General features: G+C 39.3%; 1 protein-coding gene across 2 annotated transcripts in view; it reads right to left on the bottom strand.

Moving 5' to 3' along the window:
* HTR7 (5-hydroxytryptamine receptor 7) overlaps positions 1–17678 on the bottom strand; it is a 125424-nt gene that overhangs the window by 45851 nt on the left and 61895 nt on the right. For both annotated transcript variants that reach the window (XM_029609847.1, XM_029609848.1), the window contains exon 2: positions 2657–3406. In XM_029609847.1, the coding sequence (XP_029465707.1) occupies positions 2657–3406 (750 nt within the window). The remainder of the gene's footprint in view (positions 1–2656; positions 3407–17678) is intronic.

The raw sequence follows: 17678 nt of genomic DNA on the forward strand, positions 1-17678 counted from the left end.
AATGAACTTCATGAGGCGATATAATAGGATGTGTGAAGAGCAGCCAGGCCCAGATTTAGGCCTATCTAGGGATCCAAAATTTGAATGTACCTAATACCTGGACTGAAAAGGCACCTTTTCCCACTTACTCTAGGGCAGTACACCAGTACCACTTCAATAAAACAATACTACTGTGGCACTCTGGCCCAACACCTTGTCCCCCCCTTTCCAATCTCATAGAAACATAGAAACATGATCATATAGCCCATCCAGTCTGCCCATCCATCCAATTCATCTCCAGGATGAAAGCCCCTGCTCTCCAAGTTACAATGCCCTCACCCTCCGGTTCTGCCTATGAGAGTCAAAATCTTTAAATCCAATGCTGAGAGTAGGTCTATATAAAGCCCTGGTCTCCTATTAGAGTTAATCGCATCCTGCTAGTTACCCTAATTCAATCACACATAAACAAATGGGAAAAATGATATATGCTCAGAGAAAATAATTAGATTTTCCTTGAAGTATTTTATAAATGAAAGAACATCAATCATTAAAGTTTTGTTTTTTTTAAAATAAATGCAAGAAATATTGTGTGATTTAGAATAAGAATGAGGGGAAAACATATTTTTACTTTTAAAAGAACTCCTGGTCCCAAGATATAAAGCTCTGCCTATAGACTGTCAACCACACTGGGTATATACTCCTCTTCTTCCTCCTTACTCAGTTCCCCCTTCCCTCCCCTCATCATAGTAACATAGTAGTTGATATTAGAAAGTGACCAATTGGCCCACTATTGGTCCATTATTCCTGTTCAAACTGCAAGGCTATATCCCAGCCGATAGGCATAGAAGCTTGACTGCTTGTAGAATATTCTTTATCCTTGTTCCTCCTAGGTAGATGAGCATACAGGATCCACACTTAAACCAAGATGCTTTCTCCCTTTTTCATGTCTTATATTCAAGTTTTGTAGTGATCTAAACAGCTACCAAAACTAGAGAGGCTGCTGCCTGAACATCCAGCTTCCTAATTCCCCTGCCCTGACTACCACCACCCTTCCACTATGGAACCGGTTGGTTTTTGGAGTGTTGTAGTTTGCCGATACCCACCTGACTACCCCATGGCCTTCAGTATCATTCAGTTGTGCTTCCTTTATCTCCCCTTTCTTTTGTCCTTATTTCTCTCCTTGCTTCTGTTCTCAGGGACATTTGCAACAATGAAACCTCTCATCCCTTTTCCTGCCACTATCATAGAATATGACAGACAAGAACCAATAGGCCTTCCAGTCTACTCTACCTCACTCTCATAGCATTGCCAGACCCCAGCCACTAGAAATCCTGTGCTTATCCAATACCTTTTTGAAAATTCTGGAACTTTTTTTTGTCTTCACCACCTCTACTGGAAGACTATTTCATATGTTCATCACCCTTCCATGAAGAAATATTTTCTGATATGGCTCTTGAGACTGTCCCCCTAGAGTTTTATTCTGTGACCTCTTTTTCTAGAGCATACTTTCCTCTGCTTCTTATGCCTGATTTTTATCATTGAGATATTTGACTATCTCTATTATATTCCCCCTTTCTCTCCTATCCTCTAGGTATACACTGGTTTTGCTACCTTGACATCATCAGATACAATCACCCTGAGGTCTTTTTCCTGTTACGCACACATTGGTATCTCTCCCCCTATTATTTACTGCTGCCTTGGATTTCTTCATCCCAAATGCAGGTCTGCACTTTTGTTTGCATTGAATCTTAACTGTCAGATACTTCATTAATATACCCACTGCCAATGTAAGGCTAATCTGCATGTAGTTCCCAAACTTCTCTTTTTATAAACTGTTATGAATGACAACATCCCATGGGGTCACTCTCATCTCCAAAAATCCCAGTCCATGGGACCAGTCTCATCTCTAAAGATCTAGTGAAGAGATGCTTTAAGGGACCCACCAGAACCTCTCTGACCTCCATTAATATCCTATGATGTATCCCATCCAAGTACACAACAATCTGAAGAATCTTCACTAAATTCTCTCCATTACCATACATCTTTATTAGGTTTTTTTTTCCTGTGAATTCTTATGAAATCTAAACATTTATAATATGGTTCCATGAGTTTTAGATGCAAAATGAAGCAAAAAATGAATTTTTCCTGAAAATTATGCACAAGTGAAAATGATACATTTCACAATACTCACTTTTGGTATGACATGTTTTTACACATCATTTCTCTCTATCCCTTGGCCAAAGAAATGAAGTAATGGCTCATAGGGACCAGATCCTTTCAGGTTTTGGTTCAGATTCAGATCTCATACTTACACCAAACAGGTATTTTAAAACTTTCTAAGCCATTTTTTTCTATCATGTGAAATCTAATTCTGATCTTCTTTCCTGGCACCATTATTATGAAACACTCAGAGCAAATTTCACAGAGTTAAAGATCAAAGTTACATCTTTTAGCCTTCAAACACCAACCAGATTTATGATTACAGGCAACCCCTGGGTCACATCTGAATAATTTAAAATGTCTCCCAGGCTCTGACATGTTTATGTAGGAACGAAAGTCATAGTCAACCCACTCATTCCAAGTACAGATATTTCATTCTGAAGTAAATTGCATTCCTGATGTACATTCATACCAAACAGTTAATGCATTTCCTATAATAGATATAAAGTGATCTTACAGCACAAGGTCTGGACGTTCTGCAAGTTTCAGAGCCTCATGCATCCCAGCAGCTGATAGCTTTCGGTTGATATTCCTGTATCTGCATTGTAGCAGATTCCGATATGTCGTCCTCAGGTCTCGGTTGAAGAAGGCATATATGAAAGGGTTAATAAGAGAATTTGCATATCCCAGCCATAGAAATGTTCTTTCCACCCAGAAGGGAATGCAACTACATTCTGTACCACAGATAAAGGGTCTTGCAGTTGAAAGTATGAAAAAAGGCAGCCAACATACAGTGAAAGCTCCAACAATAATCCCAAGAGTAGTCGCAGCTTTCTGTTCCCGTTTAAAGATGGAAATGTTTTTTCTATCATTTTTAAGTAGTCTTGAAAAATTGGTACATTCTTCAGATTCTTTGTGCACTCTGACAATTCCGTTCATAGAGCCTATCCCCTCATTTTCTTCTGGCCGTGGAAAACCAGCAAATTTGTGTTTAGCTGCACTCCTCTTAGCAGCCTTGTAAATCTGATAGTACATGAAAAGCATCACTGACATTGGGATATAAAATGCAACGGCAGTGGAATAGATGGTGTATCCAAAATCTTGGCTGATTAGGCAAACTTCTTCATCGTTCACATTTTGAGCCCAGCCAAAGAGAGGTGGTAAAGTGATAGAAGCAGAGAGGAGCCATACACACAGAACCATTTTCGCCATACATTTCCCATTCTGCCTCACGGGGTATGTAAGGGGTCTTGTTATTCCAAGGTACCTAGAAAAATCACATACACTTATTACTGGGTTATTAAAATGGTATGCATACTGTAGCCTGCCACACAAAGCTGAAATAAATAACGTGCCTAATTAGAAGAAGATTTAACAGAAGAATAATTGCTGGTTTTCCCTGTATTTAAAGCAACTAATGATATTTGTTTCATAGAACACTTTGTCTCTAATGTTCAAAGAAAAGCAACTTGGGTAGCTTGTTTATGACACTTAGCTAGTGTAAGGTCTGCATGCTTAAAGTGCCTGTGTACTTTCTACCTGGTATTTGTGCAGTGAGGGAGAGTAAAATAGCATGTGGTTTTGAAAATATCCCAACCTAAATGCATTCCCGTGAGCACTTTTTCCTTTGGGGAGAGTACAGATACTGTTTTCATTTTATTTCTTTTTCATTACTTTTTTCTTATTGTTGTTTTTATTTTTTGGGAAGGGGGAGTTGTTTCATTTTTTCTGAATAAAAAGACCAAACCAAAAAATGAAATGAAAAACAGAAATGAAAACAAACAAAAAAAAAACCTGTTCCAATCCCTTCAAAATACATTAAACCCAAAACGTCTCTTGGACCATTCCCCGATGCTCCCAGCTTCCACTGGACCTGTTTACCCAATGAAGTTTTTAAATCTATTTTAATTTTCATGGGAAAGTAGCGATCCCAAAGTGCTCCTACCCCACTGCTGCCGCTATTTCAAATGGCACTGGCAAACCATGAACAGCATCATTGCTACTTTCTTCTATAGAAAATGATACCAATCAGACTCAAGATTTAAACAGATTTTAAAGACTTCATGGGGCAACAGGGTGAGGTGGAGACTTGAGGAGGCTGAGGAGAGCACAGGCAATATATTTTTCTTTGGCAGGGCACCTTTGATTGCTCTTATGCTATTCCAGCTGCCATAGCCCCTTAAAATTCAATTTAAATCCATATTGGCAGAGTTTTAGTTCTTATCTGAAAATGAGCAAAGAGCTTCTGGCTGAGGCTAAGAGAAAACTTTCAATACTGGGCCTATCTGTCTGCCAATCTCTACCCCTTCCAAAATCTCTGTTAGAGCTCATGAAAATAATAATGGGAGCAGAGTATTAACCACTAATCCAACTTAAAAGGATCCAGCAATGGGCAGACTGCCTTCTTCGGCTCCCCTCCAATAAGATGACCCATCCTTTTCACAGAACAAGCCAGGTCTGGGCACAAAGACCATTGTCACAACAAATAATACAAAACAGCTAGAAAGTTCTGAGATCTTTGAACAATCATAAGGAAAAGAGTGCACTCCTTGGGTTCTGCAAGGTAAAGGGAGGCATATATAACAAACATATAACCAACATATATAACAAATACAATATGTACAACTCCAGTCACAGGTGGAATGGTCAGCAATTGGAGGTCTGGCCATCTCAGAAGTTGACTAGCTAGCTCCATGTAGAGTGGACCTGGTAGAGAAGAGATGACTAGGCCTGAAGATGGCAGACCATCTCAAGGAAGACTGATATATCACTGTCAAATTAAGATGCCTGTCAATATGGGGACAAATGGAATGTGCTCAATTCAACCAAAATTGAGACTTTAAAATACATGTAATCAAAAGCCAATAGTACATCGTACCTGAATGTAATTTGAATTGAAATGACTGAAAGGCAGAATATAAATACAAAAAAATAAATAAATAAACACCAGACAGACTTAGTAGAAGTACTGCAAGTCATGCATTCAAAATGAAATGAATACATTTGGACATAGAATACTAATTGATGCTAGTTGACGCTTCGCACCTTCTTGAAGAAGCCACTAGTTATGTACTTGATCAAACAAAGGGATTTATTTATTCAACATTTTTCCCATAGACACAAATGGGAGACAACCTTTAGAAAAGAGGCCCCAAGCTCTTTAAGGTTTCTTGTTTGTCCAAAGAAACCTGCAGCATAAAGCTCCTTTTCTCCCACAACAGTGATAAAGCAGGTGGAGCACTTGGACAGTTACAAATAATCATGACCTACCGTATAGCTGACAGATGTATATGTATGTAAAAGGGCTTACGTATATATATATAGAAGAAGGTCCATATTCAGAAGGCCAGTTAAATGTCCGTCTGAATACACCAGTCTAAAATTATCCTGCTAACTACAGCCAGATAACTAAGAAAACCTAACCGGCTATGTTTGATTATAGCCGGTTATCCAGCCTTGTGTAGCCGGATAACGTGCTACTGAACCGGATATCTTTAAAAGACATCCGGCTAAGTAGCGCTATCATCACCCAAGAGGATAAGGCATCAGCGGGGCAATCCCCTCCTCCCACCTCCCCCAGCAAAGTGTTATACTAAGACCCTGTTAGGTCATGGCCTCCTAGCCCCCTCCCCAACTTTTTTAATGATTTAGGAAGGGGCCCAGCATTGTCCGCTGGCCTCAGTTCTAATTCTCGCTTACAAACATAATTGGGCTGCCTCCCTCTCTTTCTCCCCACCTACCCACCCACAAGGAAAAATAGTGGTGTCTGCCCCCCCCCCCCCCCCCCCGATACCTTTTTTATTCAAGCTGGGAGCATGGGATCCTCTGCTGTGCTTACACTGATGTTTATGCTTGGCAGCGCTGCCTCTTTCAAAGCAGCGCTGGAAGCACCAAGAGCGGGGCAGAAGGTCCCTCCCTCCCTGCTCAGATAAAAAGGGTATCAGAAGGATGGAAGGGGCAGGCACCCAATTATATTTTTAAGTGAGAATTGGGACTGGGACCTGCGTTCAGTGCCAGCCCCTTCCTAAGTCTTTACAAATGTTTGGGAGGGGCTAGGAGAGCATGGCCTAGCAGGGTTTTAGTATTACACTCTGGGGGACAGGGAGGGGATTGGCCCGCTGATGCCTTATCTTCTTGGGTAATAGGACATTATCCAGCTAGCCTACCCGATCTTCAGCTAGGTAAACCAGATATCTTAGCCCCTCCCTGGAATGCTCCCTAGATGCATCTTTTTTTATCCGGCTAAATTATAATCGGCTAACTACTTATCGAGCTATAATTTAGCCATATAAGTGGCTGAGTATGCCATATTTGCCATTTAGACGGATAACTTGTGTTATCCGTCTAAATGGCTTTTGAATATCTACCTCAAAGCATATATTAGGTGGAGCATTCCCCAAGGCAAAACCTGGGAAAAGCTTACATAGCAGGGGGAAAGTCAAAGACTAGGAAAGAAACTACAAATCTCAGAATGCATAAGGGCTGAGGGGAAGTTTCTGAGAGCTAGGAGGATGGACACTTCCAGGCCCTTGGAAGTTCAGATGGGCCTTTAGCCAGGGGGAGAAGTGTAAATATGTCAGATGTGACTGAATTTGTTTGAGAGAGACAATGAAAGGATCTGAATATAAGGAAAAGTAGGTTTAGATTAGGATAAGACAAATCATATGCTTGCTGTAAATGAAATTCTAGCCATTAGGGGCATGCCAAAGGTTAGCACTGCAATTCTTGGCCTTTATATGTGAAGCTATAGCCAAGCGGTAATCAATTAGAAATCCCTGATGGTTTTGATTTTAGCAGTCCCACATGGTGATTCACTGATTATGGATTGTGATTCATAGATCAGGATTTGAAGAAGGTTCTGATTAATATGTCATGATTTGGCTCTTTTCTAACTATAAACTCATGGTTCAGCACTAAACATTCTGAACTGGAGAACCATTTCAATATTAATTTACAAAAGGAAAACTTTAAAACTTCTATTAATAAAAATGTAAAAAAAAAAAACCCCTACCTTCTTCTTTCACACTTATTTCACAAAACATTTCAGAAAAAGAATAGGATGGTGATTTTCTATGAATAAGACCATTATTTCTTCTTTATGTAATCATCAGTTCAGGCTTCTGATGATTTCAAGTTAACCTCGCATTCATGAAGCTGCAAGTATTTCTTCTTTTACAGAACATTATTCTCCCAGTGCACAGCTCAACTAAAGCTGAATGTAAACAGTTTCAGATTTACTCTGAGCACCATCAGCAAAGAGGCAAATGTGGCTCAAAGAAACCAAACCACATCAGATTCCTTCTTCCAACAAAAGACTGCTTTAACAAATAATGTGCAAGTGCCTCTTTGGTGGACTTGACCTCGGTTTATTATAAACACACTCGGCTGATGGCTACTTGTATTATGTGTTCCCAAGTAAGAGTACCAATTCAAAGTCCGACTAATAGGGGCATGCATGCCGAAATTTGTTTTGTTACGTTTGGGTAGGAGGGGGCTTGTTTGTTTTTTTTTCATGTTTTAAATGTTTTCCATTTTTAGTGCTCTCTATTGGCAGTGCGCACTAAAAACTGGCCAAAAGCTGCCCTGTCTTCACTCCTTCCTACCCCATCCTTCCCCCACCCACTCGGACTACATATGCAGCAAAATGTTTTTTTAAAAAATGCATCCTCCCCCCCCCACACACACACATACATACTCTTCCCCCGGGCTTTCCCCATCACACCCTACAGCCCCTCCCCCCCCCCCCAGCCTCAGACTTCTACTACTACCTACTAGTCAGTTTTTCACCCCATCCCCAGGATGCAAAGGAGGCCGAAGTGATCCCCAGTACTGAAGAGACTGATGGTCTGAAGTATAAAGGCCATTTCTACTCTTGTGATTTGATTACTGCTTCTACCAAAGTGGTCTGTTTATTTGTGGTTGCTGGAGCTTGTATTGCCCTTGCAGGATCTCTGTTTAACTGAACCCTGCATGAAATCCTGTATGGGAAAAGTTCCAGTTAGTAAGACTCCATTTGAAGCTAGTCTGGTTTGTATTTGTGCTTTAAAAACTCGGTAATTGACTGCCTTGCAAAAGATCAGTAGACAATTTTACTTCTGAGGATCCAATGTGAGAGGTATGGGGGATTTAAGATGGACAGCATGATTCTTCCCCTCAAGGGAATGCTGTAAGGAGGTGATAGAAAGGTGCTTCCTTATGGGACTTGGGAGGAGTTTCTAATCTGGAGTTCAACAGAGTTGGAGTTGGGAGCAGAGTATTGTGTTGAAGAAGTTGGGAGACAGGAACGGGCGGCAAGGATTTGTTTATCCTAACCAGGGCTGCCAGGGATGTTTCTGTGCAGGATAAGAATCCCTCTACAGGAAGACAAGAATAAACCAGGATCTTCTATCCACCAGAAAGAAGTTGGAGAGTAGTACTGGACAGCTCATAGAAGTGAGAGAACTTCAAGACATTTGAGACTCTTCTGGCCTGAACAACAGAATGGCAGGAGGAATAGTGTTCCAGGGGCTTGGAAAGATTTACTTTGCATAATATATCTGTGCATGTGAAAGTGATTTTTTTTTTAATTTATACTTTATTCATTTTAACTTTAGTTACAAGAAAACTTTCCAATGCATTCATCATATTCCAGGCAAGTAATACAAATAAAAGACATGTTTACACTTATTACCTCAGCAATAAATCCTAATATCCCTGGTCAGATGCACATTGAAATCTTAATATAAAGAAATAAGGAGAGACCAAGGGTGAAACAATAAGCAGAATATATAGGTAATCTAAATAATTAAAGTATTACATGCTGATACTTGTGAGGGGAGCCAATATCCAAATTCTTCTTATACCAACAACCCTTGAATTATCCTAGGCACATGATGAAGAATCCAAAACACTACGTAACTGTGTCGGCTCTGTAAATATATATTTTGCATTTCCATAATATATAAAGCAACGACAAGGAAAACATAACATAAACCTCGCCTCTCTTCCCACCACCTCCCCCCTCATTTCCAAAAATTTCCTACATTTCAACTGTGTCAACCTAGCAATGTCTGGGAAAATTTGAATACATTGTCCAAAGAATTTTAATTTTTGGAATCTGAAATAATGCTTTAAAACATTATCTCTATCCAACTTCGAGGAAAATTGTACAAGTAATGTTGCCCTCGAATTTATCTCCATTTCAAAGGATTTTTCCAGAAAGTCAGTTAAATCTAACATTTCTTCTTCTCCTTGTTTTTCTTGGTTAATGAGATTATTTCCAGAGGAATTACGCTGTGTTTGATAATAGGTAGCTGATATAACCGGCATCTTTTCTGTCGAGTACTTCAATATATTTATAAAGTAACTTTTCAGCAAGTCCAAAGGTGACTGTAATTTAGTTTTTGGGAAGTTAAGAAATCTCACATTAGCTCTCTTTGATTGATTTTCAAAGAATTCTATTTTATTCTCAACCATTTTTTCAGATTTTATTAAATTTATTTGAACATCTTCCATTTTCTTAACTTTCCCTTCCAAAGTAACTATCTTTTCCTCAACGCTTGTGAAAGTGATTTTGAAGATTTTAGAGAAAGAGATGTTCATTTCTCTTGACTATGGATCTTTACGGACTTTCTTTTCTTCCTGCTAAAACTTGGATTATTTCTTCTTCAGTAAATGTTCTGTGTATGGAGCACAGACTTTGGATGGGATTGGTTTTTTTCTTGTGGGTACACTCTCTCGGTGGCCTTGCAGGAGTGTACTGCCTCCTTTCCACAGAACTCTAAAACATCCCCCGTCCCTGTGAAAGTGAATTCAGGACTCATCAGGAAGGTGGGAAGGAAGGTGGGAAGGAAGGAAGACCCCCACCTTCCTGAGTGGGGAGGGGCTGGTGGGAGGCTGTTACACTAATTAATTCAACTGGGTAAAATAGAACAAGTCATCCTGATGTCATTTGAAAGTGTGATCATCATATCACATTGTAAAAATGAACAAGACCCAAGAGAGATATCCTGATGTCATCTGAAAGTGGAATTGTCATATCACATTGTTTCTTATTTTTGTTTCTTATTATTTTACAAATTAATTCAAAAACAAACCTGTAAGAAAATGAAAGAAAAAGAAAATACAAAAATAATCATTCTGTGCTGGCTCAATAAGAAACATCTGAGTTTCTCTCATCCAGACAGCTAACTTTCTTCCCAATCAGTCCTCAGACAAAGATCCTTTAAGTTTGAAATTATTTATTGTACAAGTAGTTTTTTTTTATTACTTACAATTGTTGCTTCCAAACGTATAGCCCCAGGCAAAGATCTTTGTAGCTGGAAATAGGTAGGAGAGGGGAGAACAGAGTTTCTTGGGATTCAAGGTGAGAAGACAAAAGGGTTCTGAAGCTGATTTAATCTTTAGAAATAAAGCGATAAGAAGAATGTAAAAAGGCTGATCATACCACAGAGCTTTAAAAGCGCTCCTGGCTTTGCAACCGCATGGTCAAGACTGAAACAGTCCTAGAGAGTTATTACAGAAAACATCTCCACAAGCTGGGGACAGGGGGCAAGGTCCAATGGCCGCGAGCCTAGGGCGCATGTGACACAGGGGGAGCATGAAGGGCAGTCCCTTGAGCCAATAAGACACTTAAGAAGACTCAAGATAGATTGAGAGGGCATGCAGGCTCTTCCCAAGTGAGAGAAGCAAGGGGGAGGGAGTTTTTCTTAAGGGCAAACCTCCTCTTAAAGGCAGGGCTCCCAGACGTTTATCATGGGTTACAAAAAGTGTTTCAATATCAAGAGTTCCCAGAAAGGAGGGGCTGCAGAAAACACAGTTAAGCTACAGTACATACAGATACAGACATGTACCCACTGTTGGGGACAGAACACATTCATAAAGGTATCAGCAGAATATTATTAGAAAGGGGGATCCAATCAGCAAAAGGAAGCAGATCCCAATTCCAAACATAACAGGAAAACATTGATACAACTTAGTAATAATATCAAGCTAGCTTTAACAAATTATTATCACAACTTAAGAGTCCAAAGAACATCAAATAAAGGTAGGCTGGGATTTAAGATTATAGCACCCATAGGCAGGGAACTGGGGGTAGGGTTTTTTCACTACCTAGAAAATAATTAACAACAGGGGGACTCTCACTTTTAAGATGCCTTCAGAATTTGGCACCCTAGGCATTTCCCTAAGTTGCCTATGCTTAAATATGGCCTGAATAATGGCAGCATAGTTTTCAAAAAAAGAGATGCCTCCCTGAGAGCTCTGTCATTTTGAAAAAAAAAAAAAAAAGAATTGCTGAGAATCAGAAAAAATACATTAGTGCACCATGATATTTCACAATGCATTTGCAATGAAACCTAAGAGAAAAGTTAGCATTGTACAGATAATGTTCTGGCACATAACGAAAAAGATTTTCTTTTATTCTGTGTGACTGTAGGTACATCATAAAATTCTGGCACCTTCTGATTAAAAAAAAATATTTATGCCAGAAAAATAATTGTAATACCCACTACCAGTTAACATCTAAGGTAACAGTAAGCCAAGACAGCACTTTTTTATGTAATCATCAGTCACATTTAAACTATCAGATGAGATCTGAATGACCCAGACATACCCCATCAGCTGTGGTCACTTTTTGATCAGCCATGGGAAGATTATAAACTTTAAAAGTGACAGTATTTCAGAGAGCATCTTCAACCTATCCACCATATTTTTCAATCTATATGATAGATAATAGTTGACTTGGGGAAGCTGATGAAACTGAGGTTCTTCACCGTATCAGTATTTTCTAATAGTTCAACCTTATTATGTGATTTTTATGTTTTAATTTTATTTTTATATTTTATTTTCGCTGTTTTTATAAGAGGTATTTTTTACTTGTGTAGTTATTTAGTGCTTGTAATTCTTTATTTATTTGTTGTAAACTGCACCGACAAGAGATTCTCTGAGTGATTGGTATATAAGAATGAAGAAATAAAATTATTATATAGAGCTAAGCTGTCTTTTTATATGTGGAACATTACAGGTCTGCAGTGAGAAAATTAGTCCCTCGGTTTGCTCTGTTCATATCCATGGCCCAGAAGATTATCCTGCAATACAGTCTCAGTTGTAACAGTAGATAAATTATTAATACAACCTGTGTTCGTGCTCTCCAGACCCTTGATGAACATTTGCACCAATATGATATTCTTGGGAACTACCAATATGCACCCTAGCCTAAGCCTTTCAAACCTAGGTATCAACATCCCTTCCCAGAGAGACAATAATGCGCTCTTCAACTTCTTGGCCTACTACCACAGTGGCTGCTGGTATTCCCAGGAGAAGCCACCATGCAGCAATTCTGGAGCCATCCTTCAGTAATTCAGAAATCTCTTTTGTTTTTTCCAAATGTTGAGAATTCTCTCCCTTAAGAATGCCAAAAATCCCCCCATTGGCGGAAAAAATTGGTACTGCAGAAATGCCAGCAGCATGGTGCACTCAAGTGTGGGGAAGGTCTGTGAATCCTGTGGACTCAGCATGGTGTCTAAGTCCAAAGCAGTAGAAGAGATTTGCGATTTGGTAGCTCTAAAGAGTGCCCAGGTGAAGCAACATTCGTGGACCTTGGACCCTGTCACAAATCCCACAGACTTGGAGGGGTAAGTCCAGATCTTGCCCTTCCTTTTAATTCTTAGAACAGAAAGTAATTTAAACTTGGAGAAAAAATAGCAGGAAATTGGGTCCTGACTAATGGAACTAGACAGTGAACATCAGCCTGGCGTCAGCCAACTTGGATGATCCATCTCATTGAGGCCAATATACTAACCTGCAAGTGTTTTTGTGAGATGGACCAGTAATGCATGCAAAAGTTTCTCTGATCCGGGTATTTTTCAATATTATGCAAATTATTTGTGTGGCAAACATTTTGCAATAAAGTTTGTGTGAAATCATGAACTTTATAACAAAAAAATTTAACTATACCCCTCTGAGTTGTAAAGTTTCACAAAAAACTCAGTTTTGCAAAATGTTTTGCATGTAAATGTATTGCTACAACATCACTGAACTGATCTGCATAATTTTTCAGCTCATTAGAGCTTTAGCATAATTTTTGCAAATGACTTCACAATACAAAATTACATGTGGAAAAACTAAATAGCCCTAATAAAATTTCACAAATGCAATTATATATGCTATTTGCTGTTTTTTCGCACGCAATTAAATTGGTAAAGTCATTCGCACTTTAGTGCATCAGCATCATTGATCATTATATCTACATTCAAATTATATTTATTTGATAAAATTTCTATTTTTCTGTAAAACCTCTCTCTTCAGAAGTGTTTCCACTTAAAATGAATTCAGGAATTCAAAATCAGATCACTGCTTTATTACCCAACATAGGGCCTCATTTTCTAAAGTATCGCAGGCCTGCGATACTTTAGGGAATGAGGGGCGGGGGCGGAAACGGGGGGCAGGCCTGCGCTAGCCAGCAGCGATCGCACCGTCGCGGTGCGATCGCTGCCGGTTTCACACCCAATAGCGCCAACATACAAGGTGTAGCTATTGGGCGCGAACTCAGACACGAAAAGGGCCTTACCTTTTCGTCGTCCACGGCGTCTTTGCGGAGTCGGCCCCGGTGACGCCCCGACTCCTCCTCTTCCGGGGCCGACTCCACCCCCATTTTGGTATTGCACGCGATAAGGGACATTTCGCGTGCGAAACGGCCCTTATCGCATGCGATCAGATTAAAAAATGAGGCCCATAGTCTCCTACATGTGCAAAAACTGAGAAGCTTTTCAATCATTGGGTCTTTACCTAGGTTACATACTCCATGTCTACCTGTTCTTGCAGCCGTTTTAAAAATAAAAGTTTGCTAAATTATGCAGCCCTTGTAGCACAGATAGTATAGAATTCAAAAGACTAAAGTAGTTTTCAGGAATCTCAACTGAAATAATATAAAATAGATGCATTTTCTGAAATAATGCCTACTTTCTGTGAATGCCAAATATGTTGGTAAATACGACTTGCTGTAAAAATAAAGATGATATAAGCAAAACTAAATTGGACCAAATTGAAATGCATAGACTTTCAAATATTATTTCAATGCAAATCTATTTGTTTAAGAAAGCATATTTAAAAGCACAATCGATTTATTTGCATACAAATATACTGGTTTCCTATCTATTTTAGTAAAAAAAAATGAATTGGCTGCAAAAAATGAAACTGGAATAAATCAGGTAACCATGAAGTCTTTTTGCTAAAAATATAAATTCCATTAACATTGATAAAATGTCTGACTTCTGTTTAACTGGCATTTTAAAATCAGTTCAGCAACCATGCAGTTTGAAAAATATGTACTGAAAGTTTTTTCCCATTTTGTGTCTATGGGAAAAAATGGGATTTATTTAAAAAATGTAGAACCCCACAATCATCAGTTCTTGGAGGTGAACAATAAAACATGCATAACAATTCATATTCTAATTATAGAACCTCAACACATTACAAAACAGAACTAAACAAATTACAAACCAAAAAATAACAAGGTAGGAATGTATAGAGGTGAACATTTTGTTTCGGTTTGTTTGTTTTGTTTCAGACAAAACATATTTTATTCATTGACTGGTTTTATTGGTTCATTTGTTTCCCATTACAGTCAATGGGGGAAGCAATGCAACCTATTTTGAGCTCCAAAATTGGGATTTTCTAATCATTTCTAATGAAACTTGAGAGTTGACATCATCAGAAAGGTGAAAGGCAATCCAACACACCAAGACTGTGCAATGTGGATCAAAAGTGGAATGACCAACCCAAGGGACCATAATGAGGCAAAATGCTACTAGCAGTGGCAGGAGTTATCCAAGGCAGTGTTTCTCAACCCTCTACTGGAGACATACCTAGCAAGTCAAGGGTTCAGGATTTCCACAATGAATGTGCATGAGATAGATTAATATACAGTGAGCTTCCATTGTATGCAATTCTATCTCATGCATAATCATGATGGATATCCTGAAAACCAGACCAGTTGGGTTGCCTCCAGAAGATGGTTGGGAAACATTGCTCCAAGGGATTGTAAAAGGAGCCAAGCTGCAGCCAGCATGGCTAGAACACACCAAGGCTCCTAAAGAGAAAATAAGAATTACCATGGTGGTTCAGACCAAGGTCCATCAAGTCCAGTATCCTGTCTCCAACAGTGGTCAATTGAGGTCGCAAGTACCTGACAGATCCCGTAAAGAAAATCTAATTCCTGTTACATACCCCCAGGAATAGTAATTGCTTTCTTTATTTAGTCTACCTGGCTAATAATGTGTTATGTACTTTTCCTCCAGGAACTTGTCCAATCCTTTTTTAAACTCTGCTATGTTAGTAACCTTAATCAATGGGTACCAACAACAGAGGCATGAACCCCCAAGGCAGCAAGAAAGGGGCAAAGCAGCACCAAATGTGGCATGAACAGCTCAAGGCAACATAAAAGAGGAATGAGAAAACAAAAGTGACAGGAAAAACCCCAAGGCTGCAATAAAGGGTTAAAGCAGTAGAAATAGTGGCATGAAGACCCCAAAGAACCATGAGAGGTGAAAGCAGCCACCCATAATAGCAAGAACTACTAAAGGCTTCAAATGAGGAGGAAAGGGTGCCAACCAAATTGGTACAAATCCCTAGGCATGAAGAAGCTAGACGAAACCCCTCATGTCATTTTCATATAGCACCTTTAGGAGAAGGAGCTTGCGGTTCAAGCTTGGAGTTGTTTTTCCTCTTTGCTGTGTATAATTTCAGCCTTGCAGTATCATCTGCCTCCTCCTCCTCCTCACTGGAAGTTAAGATGCTATTGACTACAGGCCCCAAATTCTCTTCAGCTACTAGCTATTCCATATACTGTGATTCAGGGAATTTAGGACATGATTCCTGATTCTTCATCTGAATCAGTTTTTGCAAATACTCCCTTTATTACCTGAGAAGCAGTAATAAAGGAGGAGCATGGTTCTGGTTTTGGGTGCTGCAGTTCTGCCAATAGTCAGTAAAAACCATAAAGAAAGCGAGTTTGAAGAAAAGTCCAAGAGGGCATGAAACTGTTAAAGGTAACAAAGTAAGTTTGTGTAAAGCATCAGATTGTCATAGCAAGACCAAGGGTCAACAAAAGTCATAAAAGAAATGAATTTGGAATACCTTTGAAGAAGAGTAGGAGCAAAGGAGGAACCACCCAAAGATACCATGAGTAGTTTAGAGCAGCAGCAGTGATACAGGTGATTAAAATCACAAATGTAGATGAGAAGCAATGCAGTAAGAAGAGTAAAAGCAAGATATACAGAGAGGGTTGAGGCAGGAAGAACAATGACATCAAAAGCCCAAGGTGCCAAGAGGGCAAATCAGTACCAAGAGTGGCATGAAGGACCCATGGGTCCATGGGTATGTATCAAGTGTGCAAAGCATTGGATTTCTAGGGCAAGACCAAGAACTGGCATGTAACATACAGGAAGGGAATTGGCAAGAACCTCAAAGATAGCTGGAGCAGAGGAGGAACCATGCAAAGGCACCATGAATGGCTTGGAACAGCAGCAGTACTGGCAATCAAACTCATAAATGGTAGGTGGAAAGCAATGCAGCAAGAAGAATAGCACTGCTTAGCAGAGTTAGAAGCCTTGGCAATGGCAGACACTACTAATAGATGGCTAATACTATATAGTGAACTACAGTTGTACAGTACAATACTGATCACTCCTGGCTGCTTGCAGCCAGCAACTCTGGAAGTGTATGATAATAACATTTCTGTCAGAGTCAGTCAATACAACTACTACTACTAACCTTCACATATGCACCAAGCTAGAAGTTTTTAGTAACCTACATAAGCATATTAATGTTAAAATCAAACTGCCTAATTTGTTCCTAACAATCAGGTTTAATTTACACACCTAGTTTATTATTTTAAATCGTTACCGTACTATGATGGCACACGAGTAATTTGTAATCTATACCACCCATATTTCTCTTTATCGTGCCCTTCTGTAAACCGTTGTGATGGTATTTAACTTAACTTAACGACGGTATAGAAAATTTTTTAAATAAATAAATAAATAAATATAAATATGCAGTGCTGTTTAAGCACGCAATAAAAGACAGTCCCTGCTCAATAGAGCTTACAATCTAATAAGGTAAGCAAACAGGACAAAAGAATTGGGGCATTTCATAAAGTAAGACAATGATTAAAAAAGAAAATAAAAATAAAAATAAATTTAGTTAATGAGGCTAAAAGCATACAATCAGGCCTAAAATTTAAAAGCTGCCTCAAAAAGTTGGGTCTTTAGATGGAGTTTAAAAATGGAGAGAGAGGTGGCATGGCATGCCAGTTCAGGAAGACTATTTCAAGCACACAGCACAGCCAGGTGGAAAGCATGGAGTCAAGAATTGACGGTAGAGGAGGAAGGCACAGATAGGAGTGATCTGATAAGCGGAATGCATGAGGAGGGGTGTAGAGAAAAATAAGAGAGGAGAGGTAGTGAGGAGCTGCAGAATGAAGGCATTTGTAGGTCAGAAAGGAGAACTTGAACTGCATGCAGGAGCAGAAAAGGAGCCAATACAGTGACTTCAGAAGA

This window comes from Rhinatrema bivittatum, chromosome 7, assembly GCF_901001135.1.
Source record: "Rhinatrema bivittatum chromosome 7, aRhiBiv1.1, whole genome shotgun sequence".
Classification (NCBI taxonomy): Eukaryota; Metazoa; Chordata; class Amphibia; order Gymnophiona; family Rhinatrematidae; genus Rhinatrema; species Rhinatrema bivittatum.